This window comes from Sander vitreus, chromosome 14 (genome assembly GCF_031162955.1).
Source record: "Sander vitreus isolate 19-12246 chromosome 14, sanVit1, whole genome shotgun sequence".
Classification (NCBI taxonomy): domain Eukaryota; kingdom Metazoa; phylum Chordata; class Actinopteri; order Perciformes; family Percidae; genus Sander; species Sander vitreus.
In genome coordinates this window covers 9,551,235-9,578,817 of record NC_135868.1, presented here as the reverse complement: position 1 = coordinate 9,578,817, position 27,583 = coordinate 9,551,235, and the positions used below count along the sequence as shown (strand labels likewise).

Sequence of the window (27,583 nt, the reverse complement as noted above, 5' to 3'; positions counted from 1 at the left end):
AAATCCTGTTGGATGACTTCTAACTGAAATATCAAAGCAAAAATGTATTCTCTACTTTGTTTCCAGAAGCTCAAACAGTCTTTGTAACCTTTGTGTGCATTGCTATGGTACATTCAGGCATGCGGACCTAAGGGAGATGACAGACAACTATGTAGGCCACCCTGCTCTGTTTTATAGTTACAGTCTGTTTGGAAAAGGGTGTTAATGACTGCTTAGTGACACAATGGCATTTTAATTGGGCTTTAAATGCAGCCTAATTAAAGGATGTCTGCATCTATGTTGCTGTCATCTGTCGAGGGCCTTACTTCTGTATTCCCACATGTGCTACTATCATCAAGTGCTACTGCCTGATGTATTATTGCCCGATGTATTAAAGTTATTGTTTAACTATTTTAATTGTTTAGAGCACACAGCTATCACTTGTTAAGCATCAAGTAGCTGATGTTGAATCTCAGTCATTTGCTAATTCTGCTTTAAATAGATACACACAAAACATATTGATTATGCTTTCACTGTCATTCGTTGTAGTGAACCACCATGCAAGATAATTAGTTTAATTCAATATTATGTCAATAAATTACAAAAAAGTTTGCAGAGAGAGAAGTGATCCCTCCATTTAAAAAAGGGATCATCTATATCTTTTGTCTGACTGATACGTAATGATGCAAGTCAGACATTTGTTAGGCTGTGGAGTCATTTGGAGTCAATAACCCTATTTAACAAAAAACATTAGACAATAGATAACTCGACAGCAGTATCAGCAATTTACTACTTGAAGCCCAACATTTACTGACAAAGCTATTTGTAACTTCACTGAATCCAGCTCTATGAATTCCTCTACTGCTAATTAACCTGGCCTGTCAATAATGGCCAGGCAATAGTGAAGAAAAGCAAAACGGCAACTAAGGATGAATTCCAGACAAATAGTTCGTATAAGACAGCGCTAATAAATAAAAGAAAGAAACTGGTTAAAGCACAAACATAAATCAAGTCCTGTAGGAGTCCTGTAGTACTGCAACACATGGATTTGGATACCAGATATTGTCCTATGTGCATTGCTGCTAATGTAGCCTCAAGATGCTAGCCACAAGTAGAGCTGTAACAATTCCATTACATTACATTTTTCTATACAATGAATTGTCTCAGAAGTAATTGTGATTAAAGGCAAATTTAAAAATATGTATTTATGTATTTATTTTTTCAACTAAATTAAAGTTTTGAATGAATCCCAGGATACATCTTTTGGTTATATCTGTCATGTGACCCAGATGGTGTAATAACGCAAACACAGCCCATGAAGTAAATATGCTTCTTTTTTATCATAAAACATTGTATTTTTTTCTTAAATGAACATAAAACTGACAATTACCATCAACAGTCATACACATTAGGACATTAGCTAATGTTTGTAATTAATTGTGATTTAACAAAGAAAAGGTGATTATCTGTACTTAAAAATGATTGTGATTAGACAATTATTAAATAATTGTTACAGGCCTAGCCACAAGCAAAGATAAGCTGTCTGGTTCTTTCTAACTCCACACGCCCAGATTTTTTTAAGTTTTCAAACTTGTAGTCTTCAGTCCCGACCGATGCTGACTTCAGTTGATTTATCAGAAGTCGATGGAGTTCCCCTTAAGTGTTCTGTCAGTTAACAAATCAGTTTAGTTACTGTCACTATATCCTTCAACATGCTTATATAACAATACTTTTTTTAAACAGGGTAGACATCATCACTTTTCCATGTACTTCAACTCACATCCACAATGACAATACTAGGTCACAATAATAGATAGAGATACTTTATTTATCCCGAAGGAAATTAAGGTAATGAAAATAAATCACCTCAATAAAAATGTTTAAGGATGAATTATTTCTACTGAGAGGTGTGCAGCAAACTCACTTTATGTGACCACAGTTCCTACAGAAAGATCCACTATACAGTGACTCATTTTGACCTTGATTGTTCCGGATTTCAGGTATTTAAACACAGTTGAGTCAATCATCAAAGCTTCAACTATGACTAAGATTTTGTCTATGTATCCTTCGGCACAATGATGGTGTATGTGTGTGTATTTGTATTGCAATTGATTAGTAGTTAATGCAGCAGACATGTAGAGCAGCAGGTTTCTCTACAGTATCTCTTTAACCACAGCAACAACAAACCTGAGCAGATACCAAAACGCTGGGTGTGTTTGTCATCTTGAGCGTTTCCTGTCATGTCATACAGAAAGGGGGGTGAAGTTTCAAATAAGTCCAACATGACTTTGACATCCCCTTGAACTGTATGAATTGCTATGAAGTCAAAACAAACAAAATATCTTGAAGATGTATTTCTAAGACCTTGAAATCCTCAAGTATTTGTCACATAAATACCCAGGACATGGATTAAAACTAAATCCTTAACTAACAACAAAAACAGATTTAGTCTATGTCTGGATTTAATTATAACTGGGATTATGATTCAGTGGTTGAGAGGCTTTTCATTCTGTTTTAATGTGTTATACTTCTGTCCTGCAAATTTATATTAACATAAAGCTTGTTGTTGCTGTTAAACTGTTATCCTTGCGTAACCCGTGTGTGCTACTCATGTGTGCAAAGGCGCTTCTTGTAGTGTCATTTCTTTTTCTTTTTTTGCCCTGTGCAAACACAAGCTGTCTTTCAGTCTGATCTACAACCATGAACAACATGATTACATTGCCCTGTCACGTGACTTGTGGCTCAAACACCGCCTCACCTGTGTGTGTCTTCACACCCCTTTGCTTATACATTGTGTCAGGTTCAGTGCTGTGTCTGCACTGTAAACATGTCAGGCCACAATGGTGAAGTTGACAGTGTTGAACGCTTCAAAACTGACTTTTAAAAACGTTCTATGTGCATGTATGATACTGTTAAACTACCTTTGTCTCTCCAGGGTAAGGTCGCACTTGACTTCTACACCAACCTCACCCAAGTTCTTTTTATAGCCCAACTACAAGTGGTGAAAATGAGGGGCTACTGCTTGCAGACATTTTGCACAACACCCTACTGTCTGGTGTTGTGAGAATGTAGTGATAGTAGTGCTTGTGTTTAATGCTTGCAAAATTAAAACATTAGCCCTTTAGTGGTTTTGAAAGCAAAAGCAACACACTGGTTTGGACTGGTGGACCTACCTATCTGCCAATATTGGCTAATCACAAATATATTGGATAGTAATTAGGAAAAACTATCATCATGTTTGTCTAGCATGTCAAGGAGGATGTATTGTTTAAAAATGAGCACATCACAGGCTAGCAGATGTTTCTTGCTCGGTTTACAATGATGGCTTTATTGCTCAGCTAAAACAGCGTGCCTTCTGCATACATGCCTAAAGTCATGAATAAAAGTACACACGGCTAAATTTTGAGGGATCCGGTCTTCTAACTGTTAGCAAATAGCAGTATAAAACAGCCTCTACTTTGTAGTCAGCATGAATGTGTCTCACTATTTTGTTAACAATTCCTTTTCTATAAGATTAGCGCTGTAAAAAAAAATATTACTTTTATTATCAATTAATCTGTCAATTATTTTCTCAGTTTTTTTTTTTTTAAATGTCAGAAAATAAATTGTGAAAGACACAACACAATTGCCTGAAGCCAAAATTGACCTATTTAAATGACTTGTTTTCTCCAACAAGCAGATATTCAGTTTTAATATCACAAAAGACAAAAAAACACACACTATTCACATGAAGAAGCTAGAACCAGAGCTAGAGACAAATCATCAATTCATTCTAACTAAATTAATTTGTTCAGCTCAAAATAACATGATCGAAGTGATATAGATCAAAATGATAAAAAATAAATAAAAAAAACAATAGATAGTGGATCATGCATTTTGTCTTTGAATAAATACATGCCTAATTGGGCTATAGCTAAAATATGTTTGACTTTTCTAAAAAAAAAAAAAAATGTATAAGCTATTGTACTGCATGGTCCTGAAGAATTCTGCAAGCTTTAATTTCTCCATATTTCATTTGCTTTTAGCACAATTACATAATGACTGAAATAATGGACTGAATGTTATGAATTTTACAGTCCCTCTTTCAACAGTCATGTCTAGACAGAAATGTCCTTGATCTAAATCACTATCAACTCAATAATCTTAGGAAATGGATTTGGCATGATGCAGAAAATAACCCTTTTTAGACCTCATTAAATACTTTATTGCTGGATACATTTCTTCGACAGCCTACTGTGTGATAAGATTTGAGTTACAATGGTACTAGTCTGTAACCTTGACGTTCCACTTCTGGGATTGCTCCGGTGCCGCAGGAAATTCCAACGGATGCATGTATTTTTGCCGATGTCCGTTTCCTTCCGCTTTTTGTTTGTGTTGGAATTTTAAACTCCGGTGGATTTATGAGGACTATGGTTGACTGCTCCTCAGATCTCTGCAGGGTAAATTGAGACAGCTAGCTGTCAAATCTGAGTTTTTAACTAACTATTTTATAGCGGCTCCGTGTGGAGCTTCGCGCCACCCATGACGCTAAAAGCGATTTGTGACGTCAGTGACTTCATCGGACCTCAGCAAAGGGAGGAGGACAGAGAACGGGATGAATGACCTTTACCGACTGATGTCTGCGACAAATAAATCTCTTGAATCTTCATTCTTTCTCAACTTCACTCAGTATGTTGTAAACATTACTGTTGCTGCTTTAAAAACATCATTTAGTTTCTGCTGGAAACTGAAAGTGACACTTAAGTCACACTGGCATTGTTTCATTGCGCTACCTTCAGATGACTACATTTTAAAGATGACTTCTCTTTTCTACATAATGTGTAGACCTTCTACTTTTTGTTATTTTTGTTGTTTATCTGTTCGACGAAGAGCTGTCCGCTTCCTTTCGGTGCCAATGTTGAGTAATAGTGCTGCACAAGGTGCCAGGGAATCTTGCAAGAATAAAACAGTGATACCTATAAACAATATAGAAGACATATTATATATGATATAATATAAATATAGTTCTGATGAAATTATCAAATACACATCCCCTGTTTGCCAACCTTTTTGATTTTCCTGCCTCCTCCCCTTTCTCCCTGTTTCACCTGAAGTTTCAATTCCCCCCAGATTTTTAAATGACAAATATCAAAACCTGCCCATCCACTATATTTATTCAGAAATAGCCGAGTGCCACTGCTGTTTGTGATTGTTTTTTTCTACATTACATAGGCCTACTTGTTTCACATATTAATTTGTCTGAAGAGAGCACGACAGAGAGGAACAGGCAGACACACACACACACACACACACACAATTTCCCAAATTACGTCATCTCTCCAGTTAAGACATTTTCATTGTGCCGATCATCTGCATGTAGCCTACTCTGCCAGTGCTGCTAAGCCTGTGCATTAAAACAGTTAAAAATGGTGGCAGCAGCACCAACAACATCCACCAAGTGTTCAGGAAGTTAACCAACTAATTGATGGGCATAGCAGAAGTAAGTCAGCCAATACAGGTTGAATAAGGGCCAATGGGGAAACACCAAGGCTGTGGTCTAAAGCGTGCCTTATGGTTGTGCGGAGGCTCCATGCAGAGCTTTCGCTGTAGCCTACGTAAGTGGCCTGAAGTTTATACTTGTGCTTTGGTGGGTGCGTCGATCTCTTAGCAGGGCCGGCATGCGTGTGTGGGGAGTGTGTGGTAGAGCGAGTGAGAGAGTGACGGCGATTAGCTTCGGAGCGAGTCTCGACTCTAGAGGCATAGTGAGAGAAACAAAGTGTCTCCCCTGTGCTTTCTGACCACGGTGGGAAATCTGTAGCAGGAAAGTTAACCCTCTCCTTGATTTCATGTTGTTTATGGAGAAGGAGAACCCTGAAATGAGTCGGGGGAAATACAACTCTACCACGCCACAGCCGATCGACGTGCATGTAGTTACATTTATCGAGAGGTGTACGTCAGGCTACGGCATAGGGCCCGGTGTAGGTCCATGTCTCCACATATTAGGAAAAGACAACCGCGGTGCGAGGAGAAGCCGACTGCCCTTACTGCCAACTACGTAACTACGCGACAGTGGATGTTATTGACGTGGGTCTGCCGTGATGAAACTAGACTGTTCCGAAGGTAGACTACAGAAAGCGCATCTGGATACTTCACCCCATGCGTTCTCACTGTGTTGTTTCATGCAGGATCTCTCTCTATAAACGTGGACAACCCGGTGGAAAATATTATTTCATCACCATTTTATTTCCCATCTAATTCGGCATTAATTATGTCTGGTCATGTGAAGCACTCGCTGCATGTCATTTCATCATTATAAAGCACTGAGCTATAGGCTGTTTCTTGTATAGGTGTTCTGCAAATAAAAGTGTATTATTATTGGTTGCTCACGCTCACCCTCCTGCCCACTGATAGGCCCATTTATCCGCATGAATCCCGATTACTGTATGAAAATAAATGTATGCAAGATTAGCAGAACGTGTTAGGCCTACGGATCTACTGTACATATTATATGTTATAAGGGTTAGATGGTTGCGAGTGGGTGAAAGAAATACATTATTAATGAGGACAATATTTTTTAAACTGTAAACACAGCAGAGCTGTTCACTGCTGTGCACATTTACACACGAGACAGCAGTCAGCAGCGTAAGTCAATATTCTGAATATGAATGGCCAAATGTGATGCGTTGCTTTATTAAATGTTGCTGCCGCAAGGACTTGTGGGACGGCATTTTCTCCTTTCCTCCTTTTGTAGAGGATGGTCCAGTGTATCCTATGCTAAAGGAGATGATAAAGGAAGCATTGAAGCACCTTTCCTTATCACTTAGACAATTCGAACAGCTCTTATCATGGCAGCCACTTAACCACTTCCAGGTCATTTCACTCCGTTAGGGACCTTCCTAAGCAAAATTGACTATTTGACCGAAGCCCAACACTGACGTCATCACGATCATATAGACCAATGGGTACTTCATCACTCAGTGACGGAGCACAGAGGGACAGAGTTTTGAAGTTAAAGTCCTGGCCCTAGGCCATGGTGACCAAGGTCCAGCCAAAAGGTTAAATATACAGTGGGCAATACATTTGGAGCAGCTGAGGTAATTACACTGTAGGATATCTTTAGGCTAGTTGTGTGGCTCTTTAAAGCACCAGAAGCTGCTTCATGTGGCTGCTCCTCCATGATAAGACATACTACACGACACATGCACATGTCATGAACACTGGCTACTGATAATTCACGACATTGTGCAAACATACCTGAGCAACTCCGGCTTCACGGGGACAGAGTCATTCTTCGGCTTTGTCTTGAACTTTAAGAACGAAAACCTCTTCTTCTCGCCCTTATTTTTGTCCACATCCTTCTCCACCGATTCGTCCAATTTGTCATCAACCCTGGAGAACAAACTTTTCAGAGATCTTTTGGATGAGTTCTTCGCCATCTCTACTGGGCGTGATGTCAGCGAGGCAGAGCGGGTCTTTACACGAGTCGCAACTTCTTGCCCGCTGATGATCGATTCATAAACTGATGAAAATAGTCGCAGAGTGGGAAAAAACTCCACGGCTACCACTTGTTGACAGATGACAGCTGCTGCTGCTTCATTTTCTGAGCAATATGCAGAGCTCAGGTGTGGCGACGACACGCCCCCGATGAGCAACACCTATCCCACACAGCCTCCCAATGATACTGCTTTCCGGTGAATCTTGCTACACACAACCATATATTATGCGATTAAAATGATTCGAAAACATTTCATTTTCTCCAAGTTGCTTGAAATTATGCGCACGTTTTTTATTGGTAGTCTGCCTAATATGTGAATAATATCCCTAGTTTCCACTTTCCACACAGAATTAGCAATTGTCCATGTCATTATGACAGATTTACCTGTGTACTGTCCAATTGGATTCTGTCATTGGTTTTTGGGGAAGGAGTGTCTCCATTGATGTGTTGATGTGTTATGTGTGTCCTGTGTTGCGTTTACAATGCTGTTGGCATCTGGTGGTGCTTTTTTAAATCTGTGTAGTGTATTAGACATCCTGCTGCACACTAAATTTCCTTTTCTAAGGATAAATAAAGTGGAACTTGAACTTGAACAGATATGGAATGTCTGTCTCCATCTTGATAAAGCTTGGAGAACTAAACATACCACGGAAAAGAGAGCCTGGCATTATCGGTTTATCCCCCTGTCAAAATCTTATTAAGTCATGTTTAAAAAATATATTCGAAGATGTTATCAATAATATTTAAAATCTGTATGTCTGATGATAGGAGATAACTAGCAGCACTTGCTATGACACAAATGGGAAAAGTTCAGGATCACAGATAATTATTTAAAATGTTTAGCTTTTGTACCTAATAATAATAATAATAATAATAATAATAATAATAATAATAATAATAATTAGGCCTATAACAATAAGGAATCAGATAGATATGGTTGATTGATGGGCATTTACACAAAACAATTTTCACATTAGATATTATATAGACAACAATTATGAAATATCTCCTCATTATACCTCCACAGTGTGCAATCACAGTGGTTGAATGGCGACATCTTGTGGTCTCTATGCAGTTTGCAACCTGATCAGAGATCTGCTGAAAGGGCACCAATATGGTACTGGGCAGTGTTGGGTGTAAGGTGTACAGTGACGTAACTACTTTTTTCGGGTAAAAAGTAGTGTAACGCGCTACTACTGAAAATTTGGTAACGAAACGTAGTTCATTTTTCAATTCGGCGCAACGTTACTTTTCCCAGGGACAGATTTGACAGCGACGCTGCATTCTCAGCTGCGCGCTCACAAGCTCCACATGGGGCGTGACAGAGGCTGGTAGCAGAGCAATTATGGCAAGCAGAAAAAGCTAACGCGCTGGACTCGTTCATAATGAATCAGTCACTCTGTGAGTAGAGGATCCAGTCTGCAGTGTAGTCCAGACACTTCACTGATAAACCATGGATTGGCTTTATGGTCAAAGATAGTTTTTGTATAATTAACTTTAGTCTCTGCCAGAGACGCCTGCTTTTAAAAGTAACGTAAAAGTAACGAGTAAAGTAAAAAGTTACTTTCCATAGGAGGTAACTAAGTCAACTTAAAGTAACTTCCCCAACACTGGTACTGGGGCAACCTGTGCACATGTTTGCATGCATATGGCTTACTCTACCTCACGATGGCGCTACTAGCTTTCTCAATCCAATCAAAGTCATTAAAGTCAGTTCCAGTGTGTGCTACGTGTTTGAAAAGGACATGAATATGAACTGATTAAGGCAATAAATGGTCAATTAAATAATACAATTAAAAACTGAGCTTTTTCCCTCTCAGTGAATTATAGAAATTATATTCAACATTTGCAGTAGGTTACTTAAAACACTCAATTCTTTAACTCTCAGATCAATATATAGTCTCATGAATTTGTTTTAAGTCATGAAATACACGATAATGTTAAAGGTATAATTTTGATAATCAAACACTAAAGTTGCCTTGTAGTGCTACCCTATAACAGTAGTCACCCATATTGGTTGCACTGCTAATCATGAGGAGGTAATGTGAGATAAGAGACTGAAAACACAATCTTACATAATCTCATTTTTATGTGGAGGGTAGTTAAAGGGAAATCATATCACTCATTGTGCTGGTATTTCCCTGCAGCAACTTGCAGGGACACAGAATGTGAACCTCTAAAGTCCTATTTTATTTTATTTTACACAGCGCTCAGTTATGTATACAGGTGCTGGTCATATAATTAGAATATCATGAAAAAGTTGATTTATTTCAGTAATTCCATTAAAAAAGTGAAATTTGTATATTATATTCATTCATCACACAGTGATATATTTCAAATGTTAATTTCTTTTAATTGTGATGATTATAACTGACAACTAATGAAAATCCCAAATTCAGTATCTCCGAAAATTAGAATATTACTTAAGACCAATACAAAAAAGGATTTTTAGAAATGTTGGCCAACTGAAAAGTATGAACATGAAAAGTATGAGCATGTACAGCACTCAATACTTAGTTGGGGCTCCTTTTGCCTGAATTACTGCAGCAATGCAGCGTGGCATGGAGTCGATCAGTCTGTGGCACTGCTCAGGTGTTATGAGAGCCCAGGTTGCTCCGATAGTGGCCTTCAGCTCTTCTGCATTGTTGGGTCTGGCGCGTCGCATCATCCTCTTCACAACACCCTATAGATTTTCTATAGGGTTAAGGTCAGGCGAGTTTGCTGGCCAATTAAGAACAGGGATACCATGGTCCTTAAACCAGGTACTGGTGGCTTTGGCACTGTGTGCAGGTGCCAAGTCCTGTTGGAAAATGAAATCTGCATCTCCATAAAGTTGGTCAGCAGCAGGAAGCATGAAGTGCTCTAAAACTTCCTGGTAGACGGCTGCGTTGACCCTGGACCTCAGAAAACACAGTGGACCAACACCAGCAGATGACATGGCACCCCAAACCATCACTGACTGTGGAAACGTTACACTGGACTTCAAGCAACGTGGATTCTGTGCCTCTCCTCTCTTCCTCCAGACTCTGGGACCTTGATTTCCAAAGGAAATGCAAAATTTACTTTCATCAGAGAACATAACTTTGGACCACTCAGCAGCAGTCCAGTCCTTTTTGTCTTTAGCCCAGGCGAGACGCTTCTGACGCGGTGTCTTGTTCAAGAGTGGCTTGACACAAGGAATGCGACAGCTGAAACCCATGTCTTGATACGTCTGTGCGTGGTGGTTCTTGAAGCACTGACTCCAGCTGCAGTCCACTCTTTGTGACTCTCCCCCACATTTTTGAATGGGTTTTGTTTCACAATCCTCTCCAGGGTGCGGTTATTATCCCTATTGCTTGTACACTTTTTTCTATCACATCTTTTCCTTCCCTTCGCCTCTGTATTAATGTGCTTGGACACAGAGCTCTGTGAACAGCCAGCCTCTTTAGCAATGACCTTTTGTGTCTTGCCCTCCTTGTGCAAGGTGTCAATGGTCATCTTTTGGACAGCTATCAGTCTTCCCCATGATTGTGTAGCCTCCAGAACTAGACTGAGAGACCATTTAAAGGCCTTTGCAGGTGTTTTGAGTTAATTAGCTGATTAGAGTGTAGCACCAGGTGTCTTCAATATTGAACCTTGTCACAATATTCAAATTTTCTGAGATACTGAATTTGGGGTTTTCATCAGTTGTCAGTTATAATCATCACAATTAAAAGAAATAAACACTTGAAATATATCAGTCTGTGTGGAATGTATGTATACATTATACAAGTTTCACTTTTTGAATGGAATTACTAAAATAAATCAACTTTTTCATGATATTCTAATTATATGACCAGCACCTGTATAGATAAATATTTTGACAGAAGGCCTCAAGATCAGGTAATAAAGCAGAACCCATCCTATAGTAAAAGTGGAACATTTTGGGAAATGCAGTTTTTTTGCACTCTGGTGGAGAAATAGATGAGAAGATTGATACCACTGGTATCTGAAGAGTGGTATCAATCTTCTAATCAGACTGGATGAATACATTTGAAACTGTTGCTTTTAATGTCATTATTGTGACAGCGTTACAGTGGTGCATGATCCAATATTATTGTAGCAAAATAACAATTAATCCATTTACCAAAGAATCATTAAAATACAGTGAACGCTGAGATTTTTTAGCCCTGGGGAAGTTGCCCACTTTGCCTTGTACATTCACTCTATTCCTGAATGGAAAAAATACCGAAATACTAAAGTTGCCTGGTATTGTTTTACTTTCACAGTAGCCAAGCATAATATGTTTTAATAGTGATAGACCTCTCATATTCTAGGACTAGGTGTCACATTCTTTAAATACAATTTTTGTTATAAAATTGTTTGCAATAAAAGTCCTAGTTTATCAGCACTAGGGTTACTTTTCAAAACAACTCTCAAGCATTCACAGAAGAGAACTGATCAATATTGTTTATAGCCTCTTTACAAAAGTGAACTGACTAAATATGGCGATATAAACAAACATTTATTATCTTTATATCTTAAACCTTTAGACCCATTTAGCTGACTTCTACAGTGTCACAACTCTTGTGCTATTACTCACTGCCCCTCACACCCTGAGCCCTGATGATATACAAATAAAGGCATGCACCACTGAAGAAAAAGACTAATCATGTTTGGTGTCTTGTCACTGGCTGTCAGTAACAAAACTGCAAGTGAACATTGACACACACACACACACACACACACACACACACACACACACACACACACACACACACACACACACACACACACACACACACGTACGTCTCTTCCAAGTAAGAGGGCAACTGCACAAGAAGTCTTGGCTACAGGCAAACACACTGCTTCTGTGTCACCTGCTTATTTACTTGATTTATTGCTAGGTGAACTACGTACTGTGTTAATTGGAAATTTTCCATTTGATAAAAATTTACTTGTCATGAAGCATAGCCAGAGCGTCAAAGATAGGCAGGCAGATTTCTTAAAAAACAGCACAGGTTTATTTGCAGGGTGCCAAACAAGTATAAATCAAAAAAGAAAATATCAAAAGAAACTGGAGCCAAAACAACAAAATCTACTTGACAAAATGAGACAAAGCATGCTTTTGTGGAAGCACAACTTCTCATCTTTAGGCTTTACCAAATTGTCAATACAGCACGTTTGTATCAGCACGGCTCTCACCTTCTCTTTGTACACCTCAACACTCAAATCTTTCCTGAGCCTGTGTTTGTATTACAGTAAAAGGCCACTGCTTTTATAGGGCTCTCAATCAGCCCTGGACTGCACCACTATCTTCCAGCGGTGAGTCTACCAAACATTTCTAACTTGACCAAAATCTGGACAAAGCTAGACACAGTTTGCACTTATTTTACATAATAAAGAAAACCTTATGAGGGACGTAACTTCTATCAATTACTCCTTCAAATGCATTAAACAAACACAGAAAACCCCCATGACCAAACAAAAAGGTGACTATGAATAAATAAATAATTAACTGTATAATAAACCTGCGACTTAATAAATCTAACTGAAACTAAACAGTAGTGATGGCGAGATGAAGCCTCATGAAGCATTGAAGCTTTCCAGCCAATTGGTTTGCAAAAGGGTTCATTTCTCGAGGCTTCATTTGCCCACAATACCTCCTGATGGTGTAAAATATGCAGATATATTACAGATGATCTAGTGAGCTGTGATACACTGTATCAGAGACAGCTTCTGTATACATAACTGTATTATAAACAGATTTCCTTGAGAGGAATGCGGCTATCAAAGGTGTTTAAATTGATCCTTTTGGTCATAATATAATAGGAGGGGCAATATTAGTAGGCTATTCTAAAACTTGAAAGTTTAAGTGGTTTAACTGGGCAGAGGGTAGTGAATGTGCTTGTGTAGATCATGGATGTGTCCGTCCATACCACGTGACGTGGTTCGAATCTCGAACCACGTCACGTGGTATGGACGGGCAGCAAAGCTTTGGATGTCATCAATAACGTCATTTGTCTAAAATGATACAAGCTTCGATACGCGCTTCATGGACAACTTTCGAGATTTCTCGACGTGCTTCAAAGACTTGGCAGAGAACTTAACATCACTACTAAACAGTGGTTGTGTGTGAAATTAATACCATATGAATACCATATAAAATAACTAGAGCAATGTGTAAAATATGGAAAAAGGTACAAGCACCAATGGACAAGTAGTGCGTGAATCACCCACTTTGTCACAATTATTTTACTCCACTATAATTATCCAATGTAATTTTATATTTGTACGTTGTAAGTAGTATAATTACAGGCGCCTGGGTAGCTCACCTGGTAGAGCGTGCACCCATATAAAGAGGTTTAGTCCTTGATGCAGCGACCGCGGGTTGTACTCCAACCAGTGGCCCTTTGCTGCATGTCATTCCCCCATCTCTCCCCTTTCAAGTCTAATCTGTCCTGTCGAAAATAAAGGCCTAAAATGCCTAGTAATTACTTTTACTTTCGTTTAAACGTCCCTCCTCTTTTGAAATATGTTATAAATGCTTAACTCTTAAATTTTTATATAGTTTTCTGAATATAGTGCAGTAGCCAAAGTTTGCTCAGTTCTATTTTTAATACAAATACTTATGACATACAGCACAATGCAGGGCATTCAACGCTACCTCATGCTCAAAACACTTATAACAAATAAATATGAAATGGATAGATGGGTGTTGGCATAATTGAAGAAAAAAATGTGAAAATGTAGGAAATGTACAGAAATCTCTTGAGTGAAACTTTTGGGTGGCAGAGTTGTAAGACTGGAAAGTATTTTTCTAAATGAACCTGTGATACATTATTTTTTTTTTTCCATTGATGGAGAACTAGACCATAAATACATGAGCAGAATTACTGACGGTTACTGATACTGTAAGTGGCTGATAGAGATGACACATAATGTTTTCTGTACAATTTGTTCTATTTCAAAATGTATCAAAGACATTACAGTAATGGATGACAGCATTGCATAATGAAATCTCAGAATGTAAGGATCTGATTTATGTCCAAAAAAGGTATGGTGTACTGCATGATGCAACTTCTGACTTGATTTTGTTGCAAATAGGCTGAGCCACAATAACAGTACAGAATCATGGTTAAAGACTTTTAAAGGTACAATATGTTAATTAAAGGTCCAATATGTAATATATTTACTGTAATAAATCCAAAAATAACCCCAAACCCCAGTTGAAATACTATCTTTTCTGACAACAATGCTAATGCCAGTATTTTCTCCTTTTGAAATTTCCGTCCAGTCCAGTGGCATTTTTCTGCATTGTAAGACTTGAAGTTCTCTGTAGAGGTGTACTTTGCCTGGAAGGCACTTGGAATATTATAAGTAAATGACTTCAGCTGGATATGGCATTGTACTGTTAAGCTGATGCTGATGCCTGTAAGGGATCTACTAATGACTCCAAGTGTACATTTTCCCCAGAGAAACTGGAAGCCAGATCCATTGAATTTCAAGATGATTTCTCAAGATAATTAGATGCATGATGCAATCTGAGACACATCATGACTTTTCTGGAAAAATTAATTGGTGCTGTAATTTGTACTCAAGACAACTTCATGTGATGAATACACTAGATGGGCAATATTGGTGCATGCTAAAGTTTACATTCCTTTTCCAGTGACCTCATGATGAACTTTTGGAAAGTTTGGAAAGAACATGTTTTCACAGTTACTTGAAAATGATTCACAGTTTTGATGTGTTATCTCCCTTTGGCTTTGGTAACTACTTTTGAAAATGGATTGAGACACTTTATACTGACCCAATGGCAGAGGTCTCCACCAACTATATAATATCATCTCCTTTCAAACTCACAAGAGGTACTCGTCAGGGGTGCCCTCTCTCGCCAATGCTATTTGTGTCATGAATCCCGCTTCCTGAGTCCGTTTTCTGCCTGAGTTGCCTGTATTCTGTCCTGGAGTCAGTTTTCCTGAGTTTCCTGAATGCACCCTGTCTGGTTGCCTGGCGACGAAGCAAGGCGGGAGTTCTCTCAATTACCCACACCTGCATCTCATCAGCTATCTGCACACCTGGTCTTGATCATCCCCTCTTCACTTCATAAGCTAACTTCTGACCTGACATCCATTCCCTGCCGGATCGTTAGCCATGAACAGTATGTTGTGCCTGCGTATCAGCATCAGTTTACTAAGAGTTAGTTTTGCTGTTCTGTTATTTTTGCTTGCTGTGAACTTACCTTCCTTTCCTCTGTCTGCAGTTACTCTCCCGGGATATTCACTCCACCTCTGCCTGGTCGTCTCTTGCTTCAAAAACAATATTGGATCTGCTCATTCCCTCCCACCTACTCACCTCCACTGCCTGCTCCGTCACCTGGATTCTCCTGCTTCCACATTTAAGTCTCTAAATACTCACCTTTATTCAACTCATCTTATCCTGGTCTGCTTCAAAAAAAATTGTTTTGGTAATGGAACCACTTGCAATTGTGGTGAGATCGCACCCTTCAATTTCAGGTATAAAAGTATCGGACACCGAACATTGCATTGTAATGTATGCCGATGACACCCTTTTACTTCTAACAGACCTAAGTAACTCAATTCTTAATCTGACTAATTTAATTGACACATTTGGGAAATTTTCAGGCTTTACAGTAAACAAAACAAAATCCTCGAATGTTCTTGAATAAGCGGGAGCGAATAAATTCGGTGATAAACCACCCTTTCAATAATGCGGTAAATGGATTTAAATATCTTGGTATCACCATTACCCCAACCATTAAAGATTTAGTATCCTGTAACTATGATCCTATGATCTCTACAGTAACTGAATCCATGAATAGCTGGTAATCAATGCCAATCTCCCTATTAGGGTGTATAAATATAATCAAGATGAATATACTACCAAAGTTTTTATACCTATTTCAATCCATTCCTTTACCTCCGCCGCCACAGTTGTTCTCCAAAATGAAGCAACTATTTACTAAGTTTATTTGGAATAACAGGAGGTCAAGGTTGAGACTGTCACTTCTTTACCTGCCTTATGAGAGAGAGAGGAGGGTTACAATTACCCAATTTACAATGGTACTTTTGGGCTGCTCAAATTAGAGCTGCAATGTACTTGTTTTTGCCTGAACCTTACTTACCATGGGTGCAAATTGAAAGTATCTGCACTAAAGGCCAGCGACTTGACACTTATTTATACTCTGCATCTGTCAAAAAACTGAAGCGGCTCACTGATAACTCATTTTGTGAGAAACACAATGAATGTCTGGCACAATGTACAGTCATTTCTTGGTGAATCTACTTTTGTTTTCAGGCTTTTCACTAATATGGGGGAATGATAACTTCTCTCCTGGAAAAAAAGACCAAGGTTTTAAAATGTGGGCAACAAAGGGCATCTGTAAAGTTTTGGATATATATAAGGAAAGCAAACTAGCTTCATTTGAGGAACTTGGAAATTAATATGATATACCTCGGACACACTTATTTAAATATTTACAGTTAAGGAGCTTTGTTTAAGCACAGACACACTCCTATATGCAACCCCACTTGTCCATGTTAGAAAACCTAGCAGTGAATAATTGTACTGGCAAGGGACAGATATCCTTACTCTATAACATTCTGGTGAAAAACCATAAAGACACTACTGAGCATAAGAAAACTCAATGGATAAATGACTTACAAAAAGATATCTCGGAGGACTGGAGAGAGGTGTGCTCTAGAGCACAACTAACAATAAAGACCGATCTCAAACTGATTCAATATAATTGGATTATGAGAACTGATGTTACTCCGGAAAGACTGAATAAGATGAATCCAAATATTCCGGATATCTGTGTTAAATGCAATGTTGAAAAGGGCACTTTATTTCATTGCCTGTGGGACTGCCCTGAGATACGAAAGTTCTGGAATTAAGTTATAAAATGTATTTCTCAGATGACCTTAAATCCAGTACCTGACAATCCTGCACTTAGCATTCTTAATTTGTATCCCAAGGACTGTATGTTAAACAGCAAAGAGAGGAAAATAACAGACTTATGTTTAGTACAAGCTAGACACTTGATTTCTCTCTGTTGGAAAGATGTCAAGAGCCCTTCTGTTGGTCGCTGGCTGAAAGAACTATCAGCATGCCTTGTCCTTGAAAGGTTAACATACACAATGAAAAAAATCTGCTGAATTCAAAGAGATCTGGAATCCCTTTCTTTCATTCTTGGAGAACTGTGAAGTTGAGGAAACTCTGGAAACTTGAAGGTGATATATCCCTAACTATCGATAGCTCCTTAACCATGTGATGCCAAGCTGTGTATGATTATATAATGTCATTACCCAGTTTTGTTTTTTTCCTTTTGGGGTGGGGGGAGTGGATTATTTTATAGTTTGACTGTTATATGTGCACCAGTGTTTGCTTTTCTTTTTTGGTGTGTTTCTTTTTTTTTTAACCCACCCTTGTGGCAAGCTAAGGGATGTCCTGTGGGCTGCATGAATTGAGTCCGCTATTCGTCTGGCCACGGCAGAGAGGAACTAGGGTGTCTATTTTCGAAGAATAAGAGGAAGAAATTATAAACAGGATGTTTGCTTCACATGAGTCCAGGGGCCCGTTTCAGGAAGGAGGTTTAACAAACTCTGAGTCTAACCCTGATGTCTGAGTTGATTTATCCTGAGATGAGAAACTCTGAGTTTTCGGTTTCAGAACAGCTGATTTGAGTTGGTTCAATCAACTCAGACTAGGTTCGCATGCACCACCACAATAAAAAGGCAGCATGAATGGAGCCATGATACTACGATTCACCAGGGTAACAACCATAAACAAACGGGTCGGCGGAAATATTCATGCGCACATACAGCGAATTTGAACATATGTTTCGTTAAAAAAGCAAGTAGGCTAGTATCTGGAAATGAAAATACATCTATAGTGGGGGCCTCAATATCATCTCCCGACACGTGTAACACCCTGCCAAGTAATACAGCTTCTTCATCAACGGGATCGTCGACGAAAGGAAATGCCACGTTTTGACATAAAAAAAAGTTTTATAGTCTGCCAAACGCAGTTATATAAACCAACCCTGTATTTGTATTCATGCAGATAACAAACTGCACTAAAATGCGCCTGATACAGACTGAATGAATGAATGAATGAATGAGGAAATGAAAGAGTGCTGTGTCAGAGGGAGAAGACTGAGAGAAACTCAATGTTTGTCAAACCTGCTCCCGACCAGGTTAGGTTCACAGACTCAGCGACCATAGTAACTGACTCTGAGGTTAAGTTACCTCTCTTTATGAAACAGAAAACCCAGACTTTCCCTCATCTCAGGGTTAACAAACTCAGAGTTTTCACTAAACCTGCTTTCTGAAACAGGCCCCTGTTCTCTTAACCAGGCAGCCAACAGTACTGCCAACGACAATGTTAAATAACTGACATTTCTAATTAATTTGGTTTTGTCCAGTTTTGATCTTTTCAAAATTATTTACTAGACCTTTGTTAATTTACATCAGTTGAGTGTACTCTGCTAGGTTATATGCTAGTGCCAATGCAAAATGCGTACAGATAACACGCCACTTGGCTTTAGGAAAGTGGCGTGTATGTTTACGCAAAGTCATGATGTCATGTTGGCTGGTCAGACAAAAAATACCTCAGCATTGCTAAAAACCTCCCTGCAAGTCTCTCCATCACATCTTTTATTGATTATGTGTATATTAATCTGTAGTATTTGATTATGTGTAAACTAATAAAAAAATTCAAATAAAGATGAAATTCCAAATTTCATGTTTAGTTACATATCACACCCCACCCCACAACCCACAAGTTCTTAAGTATTGTAGAGATTAGTTGTTAATAAATATTCACACTGACACTAACTGCCAGGTGAAATTGCTAGGTAGCTAATGGAACAAACTGACAAAGCTAACGTTTAGAGTGAAGGGTAAAAGACATAATGGGATACAGTCGATACATCTGACCTGCCACTTTAAATTGTTTAATAATGATGTAACTGAGGAGATTTAGATTACATTACACAAAGATAACAGAATGTACCTCAGATTACATTAGGCTGAATGACCGAATAACGGCAGTTGGTTTAGACACAGGTATTTTCATTTTGCTTTATTGCAAAACAGGGTAAACGTGTAGTGCAGTTGGCAGCTTGCCAGAACAAAAGGATTTCCTGTCACCACTGCTCTTTGACTGCACATTTTAAAGGTCTGAGGTGCCTTTATTCTGGTCAGTGGTGTGTAGGTGTTTGTGATCTTTGCTGTGGGATTCTCCCCCGCAGCAGAGATCACAAGACGAAATAGAATAGAATGAGGAGTCGACAGCAAAAAGAAAAAGAAAGTGGTTAAGACAGAGAAAGAGGGAGACTGTGAGAGAATTACTGTAAAGAGCAAACCATGTTTACAGTAACTTTGCTACTTATTTTGTAGATTGAAAGTGTGTCTCACTGCCATGGAACAACAGTGATTAAGTTTGAATCCTATTTTGGGGTTTCATGTTCGTTTTGGTATGCCTGCTGTGCCCGTAAATACATCACACTGTTTTAGTTTTGAGAAAAGCAGAAAAAAAGATTAGGGTTTCAAATCTACAAACATCATGTCTGAAAAAAAGGTAATCAGTGACTTTGATCAAATAAGATTGCTGACCTCAGAGCAGTTCTTCAAATTAATGTTCTATAATCAAACTGAAACCTGAAGCTAACACACAAGTGTTAAATAATCAAAACAGGTGATACAAATTAACACCTGCTTTTATAAAACAGAAGTATCTGTTGTCACACAGTGATTTTGTAACATAAAAATCATGATCTAAGCAGTTTTTTTGTCAGAGTTTCAATAATGACTGACTTGTTTCATTTCCTGTATTTTCTAGGAAAGACTAGAGCCTGAGAAGTGAACCAATCAGGGGAATGCAGAGTGGGACTTCCTAGAGTGTATTACCAGCAAGAGAGGGGTAGGATGTTAAAAGGGCGTATGTATGCATTGTGTTTCCGCCTACACACACAATACACAGGCCCAGTGCAATCATGCATCAGCATTTCTGGCTACTTTGATATGATACATCAGTAATGGTCTCATATCAACTGACCAGATTTAAGGATAAAAAGACGATGAAGACAAATCTTTCGCAACCTGTCCTTTTAACTTTAACCACAATTTTTTATTGTGTTGAACCATGACAACGAAGGTCTCCTAACCTTAACAAAGTACATGATTTTTTTTTTTTTTTTTTTTAAGATTATTTTTTGGCCATTTTAGGCCTTTATTTTTATAGGACAGCTGAAGACATGAAAGGGGAGAGAGAGGGGGAAATGACATGCAGCAAAAAGGCCACAGCTCAGAGGCGAACCCACGGCCGCTGCATCGAGGAGTAAACCTCTATATATGGGTATGCGCTCTACCAGGTGAGCTACCCAGGTGCCCAATAAAGTACATGATTTAACCTAAACCAGAATTCCCCCCTTAACCTAACCTAAAGTCTTTTTTGTGCCTAAACCTAACCAACACTTACCCATTGCGTTGTCATATCATTAAACATTTATTTTTCAAGTGATTTGTAACAGTTTTTAAAAGACGTCCTGCTGATAGGGGCATCAGATCAGAAAATGCTTCTATGTGTCTTTCTGTAGAGCATGGACAAACAATGTATTTTGTTGTTTAATTTGGAGACCTGGAGGGAACCATAGTTAGCAGCTGCCTTAAGAAGGTGATTAGTAAATATACAGTGTGCTATTGCTTATCAGATGACTCTTAGAAAGTCAATCGTCACTGCCAGAAATAATTTAGAATAATTTATTCTTAGAAATAATTACCTTTCTGGGTAACACTTCATAATAAATGTACATGAAGTATCATGAATTACTTAATGCATTCAAAACGTTGGAGTTTAACCCGGTGGACGAGAGGGTCGCCTCCCTACGCCTGCGGGTTGTGGGGGAAAACTCTGACTGTTGTTTGTGCATATGCACCAAACAAGAGTTCAGAGTATTCGGCCTTCTTGGAGACCTTGAGTGGAGTCCTGCATGGGGCTCCAGTCGGGGACTCCATAGTTCTGCTGGGGGGGGGGACTTCAACGCGCACGTGGGTAATGATGGAGACACATGGAGAGGCGTGATTGGGAGGAACGGCCTCCCTGATCTAAACCAGAGTGGTTGTTTGTTGTTGGACTTCTGTGCTAGTCATGGATTGTCTATAACGAACACCATGTTCGAACATAGGGATGCTCATAAGTGTACTTGGTACCAGAGCACCCTAGGCCAAAGGTCAATGATCGATTTTATAATCGTTTCATCTGATCTGAGGCCATATGTTTTGGACACTCGGGTGAAGAGAGGGGCGGAGCTGTCAACCGATCACCATCTGGTGGTGAGTTGGGTCAGGGGTGGGGGAAGACTCTGGACAGACCTGGTAAGCCCAAACGGGTAGTGCGGGTAAATTGGGAACGTCTGGAGGAGGCCCCTGTCCGACAGACTTTCAACTCACACCTCCGGGCGGAGCTTTTCGTGCATCCCTGTGGAGGCTGGGGGGCATTGAACCTGAGTGGACGATGTTCAAAGTTTCCATTGCTGAAGCTGCGGTGAGGAGCTGTGGTCTTAGGGTCTTAGGTGCCTCAAGGGGCGGTAACCCACGAACACCGTGGTGGACACCGGTGGTCAGGAAGCCGTCCGACTGAAGAAGGAGTCTTTCCGGGATATGTTATCCCAGACGACTCCGGAGGCAGTTGCAAGGTACCGAAGGGCTCGAAGGGCTGCAGCCTCTGCCGTGAAAGAGGCAAAGCAGCGTGTGTGGGAGAAGTTCGGAGAAGACATGGAGAAGGACTCTTTCGGTCGGCACCAAGGTGCTTCTGGAAAACCGTTCGCCACCTCAGGAGGGGGGAAGGGGAACCATCCAAGCTGTGTACAGTAAGGATGGGACGCTGTTGACCTCAACTGAGGAGGTAATAGGGCGGTGGAAGGAGCACTTTGAGGAACTCCTAACCCGACTAATACGCCCTCTATGGTAGAGGCAGAGCTGGAGGATGAGGGGGGGATTGGCATCAATTTCCCTGGTGGAGGTTGCTGAGGTAGTTAAACAACTCCACAGTGGCAAAGCCCCAGGAATTGATGAGATCCGTCCCAGAAATGCTTAAAGCTCTGGGTGTGGAGGGGTTGTCTTGGTTGACACGCCTCTTCAACATTGCGTGGAAGTCTGGGACGGTGCCTAAGGAGTGGCAGACCGGGTGGTGGTTCCCCTTTTAAAAAAGGGGGGACCAGAGGGTGTGTGCCAATTACAGGGGTATCACACTTCTCAGCCTCCCGGTAAAGTCTACTCCAAGGTGCTGGAAAGGAGGGTTCGGTCGATAGTCGAATCTCAGGTTGAAGAGGAACAATGCGGATTCCGTCCCTGGTCGTGGGAACAACGGACCAGATCTTTACTCGCAAGGATCCTGGAGGGAGCCTGGGAGTATGCCCAACCAGTCTACATGTGTTTTGTGGATCTGGAGAAGGCGTATGACCGGGTGCCCCGGGAGATACTGTGGGAGGTGCTGCGGGAGTACAGGGTGAGGGGGTCCCTTCTCAGGGCCATCCAATCTCTGTACGACCAAAGCGAGAGCTGTGTCCGGGTTCTCGGCAGTAAGTCGGACTCAGCTTTCAGGTGAGAGTTGGCCTCCGCCAGGGCTGCGCTTTGTCACCAATCCTGTTTGTAGTATTTATGGACAGGATATCGAGGCGTAGTCGGGGTGGAGAGGGGTTGCAGTTCGGTGGGCTGGGGATCTCATCGCTGCTTTTTGCAGATGATGTGGTCCTGATGGCATCATCGGCCTGTGACCTTCAGCACTCACTGGATCGGTTCGCAGCCGAGTGTGAAGCGGCTGGGATGAGGATCAGCACCTCTAAATCGGAGGCCATGGTTCTCAGCAGGAAACCGATGGAGTGCCTTCTCCAGGTAGGGAATGAGTCCTTACCCCAAGTGAAGGAGTTCAAGTACCTTGGGGTCTTGTTCGCGAGTGAGGGGACAATGGAGCGGGAGATTGGTCGGAGAATCGGCACAGCAGGTGCGGTATTACATTCAATTTATCGCACCGTTAGACGTAAAAGAGAGCTGAGCCAGAAGGCAAAGCTCTCAATCTACCGGTCAGTTTTTGTTCCTACCCTCACCTATGGTCATGAAGGCTGGGTCATGACCGAAAGAACAAGATCCAGGGTACAAGCGGCCGAAATGGGTTTTCCTCAGGAGGGTAGCTGGCGTCTCCCTTAGAGATAGGGTGAGAAGCTCAGTTATCCGTGAGGAGCTCGGAGTAGAGCCGCTGCTCCTTTGCGCCGAAAGGAGCCAGTTGAGGTGGTTCGGGCATCTGGTAAGGATGCCCCCTGGGCGCTCCCTAGGGAGGTGTTCCAGGCACGTCCCAGCTGGGAGGAGGCCTCGGGGGAGACCCAGGACTAGGTGGAGGGATTATATCTCTAACCTGGCCTGGGAACGCCTCGGGATCCCCCAGTCGGAGCTGGTTAATGTGGCCCGGGAAAGGGAAGTTTGGGGTCCCCTGCTGAGCTGCTACCCCCGCGACCCGACCCCGGATAAGCGGATGAAGATGGATGGATGGATTCAAAAAAGAATGAATTCATTCATGTAGTACTACTTTATGAACTATCATTAATGTACAAGGATTAATAGTATCTCATGCCTGACTTAATGCAGGAACAATATGTAAATTAATGCATCAATTAAGGTATTTCAATCATGATTTCTGATTTATTAATGATGTTCATGTCTTCTTCATTGGTAAATCAGTAGTTAAAATGACTAAAGGCTGAAGAAACTGAATTGTAGTGTTGTATTAATGATTAACAGTACAGTACTTCTTCATTATTTCATCATGTTCATGGCCCTGCAAATAAAGAGCTGACCGGGTCCATAATGTTAAACATTAATACATAAATAAGATATGATTAATGGTGGCTTATGCAGCAATCATCTTTGTGAACCCTCAAATAAAGTCAACTCTTCTGTCTAGGCATCAAATTCAATCAAAAAACAAATGCAAATGAAATCATAATTTTGGACTTCATCGAGAAATTTCAGGTGTACAGACACTTAGAAGTTAGTAAAAAGTAAAATTCATAAATATCCTACTTGTGTGAGCATTGTTCTCAGGCATTACTGTTCAAGTGCCTTATGTCGTTGTGAATAAAGCAACCATAAAAATGCTATCATTACTATCACTATCATTTTGCCAACCCACTCCTTCAATTCTTAACCCTTGTGTTGTCTTCCTTTCAACCTTGAAAAAAACACATTTTTTGACGTTTTTGACGCCTTTTTTACAGTTTGTTTTTGCTTTTTCCAACGTTTTAATTATATTATGTATTAAATACGTTAAATTTTTCTTCTACACTTTTTCAGCGCTTATTTCTACGTCCCATATTTTCTGATATAAAACAAAAATTTAAAATGGGTCAATGTGACCCGAAGTCAACACATTTATTTTATGCCACCATTAATCATATCCTATTTAACAATGTTAAAGAAGGACCAGGTCAGCACTTTATTTGAGGGGCCACACACATGATGAAATAATTGTTGTGGTTTGGGTTTTTGTTTCCAGTTTTCTAGTTATTTTATTGTGTCTCTGTCGGTCCTGACTCGCCCTGTGTCTCCTGTGTTTTCTCTCCTCCTGCCTGCTACTGCCAGCTGACCACGCACACCTGTTCCTCATTCCACCATCACCGCTCTCCCGCCACGCACACCTGCCAGCCATCTACAATCAAGCTCCACACCTCGTTCCCGCCTCTAGTCAGCTGGCTTCCAAGTAATACAGCTTCTTCATCAACGGGATCGTCGACAAAAGGAAATGCCACGTTTTGACATAAAAAAAATGTTTTATAGTCTGCCAAACGCAGTTATATAAACCAACCCTGTATTTGTATTCATGCAGATAACAAACTGCACTAAAATGCGCCTGATACAGACTGAATGAATGAATGAATGAGGAAATGAAAGAGTGCTGTGTCAGAGGGAGAAGACTGAGAGAAACTCAATGTTTGTCAAACCTGCTCCCGACCAGGTTAGGTTCACAGACTCAGCGACCATAGTAACTGACTCTGAGGTTAAGTTACCTCTCTTTATGAAACAGAAAACCCAGACTTTCCCTCATCTCAGGGTTAACAAACTCAGAGTTTTCACTAAACCTGCTTTCTGAAACAGGCCCCTGTTCTCTTAACCAGGCAGCCAACAGTACTGCCAATAACAATGTTAAATAACTGACATTTCTAATTAATTTGGTTTTGTCCAGTTTTGATCTTTTCAAAATTATTTACTAGACCTTTGTTAATTTACATCAGTTGAGTGTACTCTGCTAGGTTATATGCTAGTGCCAATGCAAAATGCGTACAGATAACACGCCACTTGGCTTTAGGAAAGTGGCGTGTATGTTTACGCAAAGTCATGATGTCATGTTGGCTGGTCAGACAAAAAATACTTCAGCATTGTTAAAAACCTCCCTGCAAGTCTCTCCATCACATCTTTTATTGATTATGTGTATATTAATCTGTAGTATTTGATTATGTGTAAACTAATAAAAAAATTCAAATAAAGATGAAATTCCAAATTCCATGTTTAGTTACATATCACACCCCACCCCACAACCCACAAGTTCTTAAGTATTGTAGAGATTAGTTGTTAATAAATATTCACACTGACACTAACTGCCAGGTGAAATTGCTAGGTAGCTAATGGAACAAACTGACAAAGCTAACGTTTAGAGTGAAGGGTAAAAGACATAATGGGATACAGTCGATACATCTGACCTGCCACTTTAAATTGTTTAATAATGATGTAACTGAGGAGAGATTTAGATTACATTACACAAAGATAACAGAATGTACCTCAGATTACATTAGGCTGAATGACCGAATAACGGCAGTTGGTTTAGACACAGGTATTTTCATTTTGCTTTATTGCGAAATAGGGTAAACGTGTAGTGCAGTTGGCAGCTTGCCAGAAGAAAAGGATTTCCTGTCACCACTGCTCTTTGACTGCACATTTTAAAGGTCATTTTAAATGACCCGAAGTCAACACATTTATTTTATGCCACCATTAATAATATCCTATTTAACAATGTTAAAGAAGGACCAGGTCAGCACTTTATTTGAGGGGCCACACACATGATGAAATAATTGTTGTGGTTTGGGTTTTTGTTTCCAGTTTTCTAGTTATTTTATTGTGTCTCTGTCGGTCCTGACTCGCCCTGTGTCTCCTGTGTTTTCCCTGCTCCTGCCTGCTACTGCCAACTGACCACGCACACCTGTTCCTCATTCCACCATCACCGCTCTCCCGCCACGCACACCTGCCAGCCATCTACAATCAAGCTCCACACCTCGTTCCCGCCTCCAGTCAGCTGGCTTCACCGTTCGGTTCCCCTCTCCCGGCTCCCTGCCTCCGCTCCAGTCTTCCCCTCTTCACTATCTCTGCTCTCCAGCCCCAGTGTCTCTCCCTCGGCTCCTCGGCTACGGCTCCCCCCGCGCTCCCGAGAGTATCCTGCCTCTCCTCGCTTCCCCTGCTCCCCAGCCCCAGTGTCTCTCCCTCGGCTCCCCGGTTACAGTTCCCCGGAGTACCTTCGCCATTGACTGCTTTCGCCATCCTACCCTTGCTCCCAGTTCCCTCTCCATCCTACCTCTGCCCTCTCATCCCTCGCCTACCTTCCCTAGACCTCGTGTCTCCGTTCCTGGAGTCCTCCTCCCCTCACCTCTTCCCCACTTTGTTTAAAAAACCTTTTTGTCGTTTGAACTTTGCATTTGGGTCCGTTCTGTCCTTCCTTGTAACAATAATTAAGTAATGTTTAGTTAATCATGATTACAACACTACAATTCAGTTAGTTTTTTTTTCTTTAGGTACAGGTTTACCAATGAAGACATGAACATCATTAATAAATCAGAAATCATGATGATTGAAATACCTTAATTGATGCATTAATTAACATAATGTCCCTGCATTAAGTCATGCATGAGTGACTTTTAATCCTTGTACTGATAGTTAATGAAGTAGTACATATAAGTGAATTCATGCTTGTTTATGCATGAAGTCATGCATGAATTCATGATAATGAATCTACCCTTATTATAAAGTGTTACCCTTTTCTGCCCTCCCAGCATTTTCCCACTTCTCAAATCTTATACGGGCATGAAAACACACAAAACACTAGATG

At 40.4% G+C, this 27,583-nt stretch overlaps 1 protein-coding gene across 1 annotated transcript in view; it reads right to left on the bottom strand.

Moving 5' to 3' along the window:
* The window catches only part of crybg2 (crystallin beta-gamma domain containing 2), a 45,701-nt gene extending 38,149 nt beyond the window's left edge, over positions 1-7,552 (bottom strand). Inside the window, exon 1 of the mRNA XM_078268466.1 lies at positions 7,213-7,552. Within this exon, the coding sequence (XP_078124592.1) occupies positions 7,213-7,394 (182 nt within the window). The 5' untranslated portion in view covers positions 7,395-7,552. The remainder of the gene's footprint in view (positions 1-7,212) is intronic.
* Between the last annotated feature and the right edge of the window lie 20,031 nt (positions 7,553-27,583).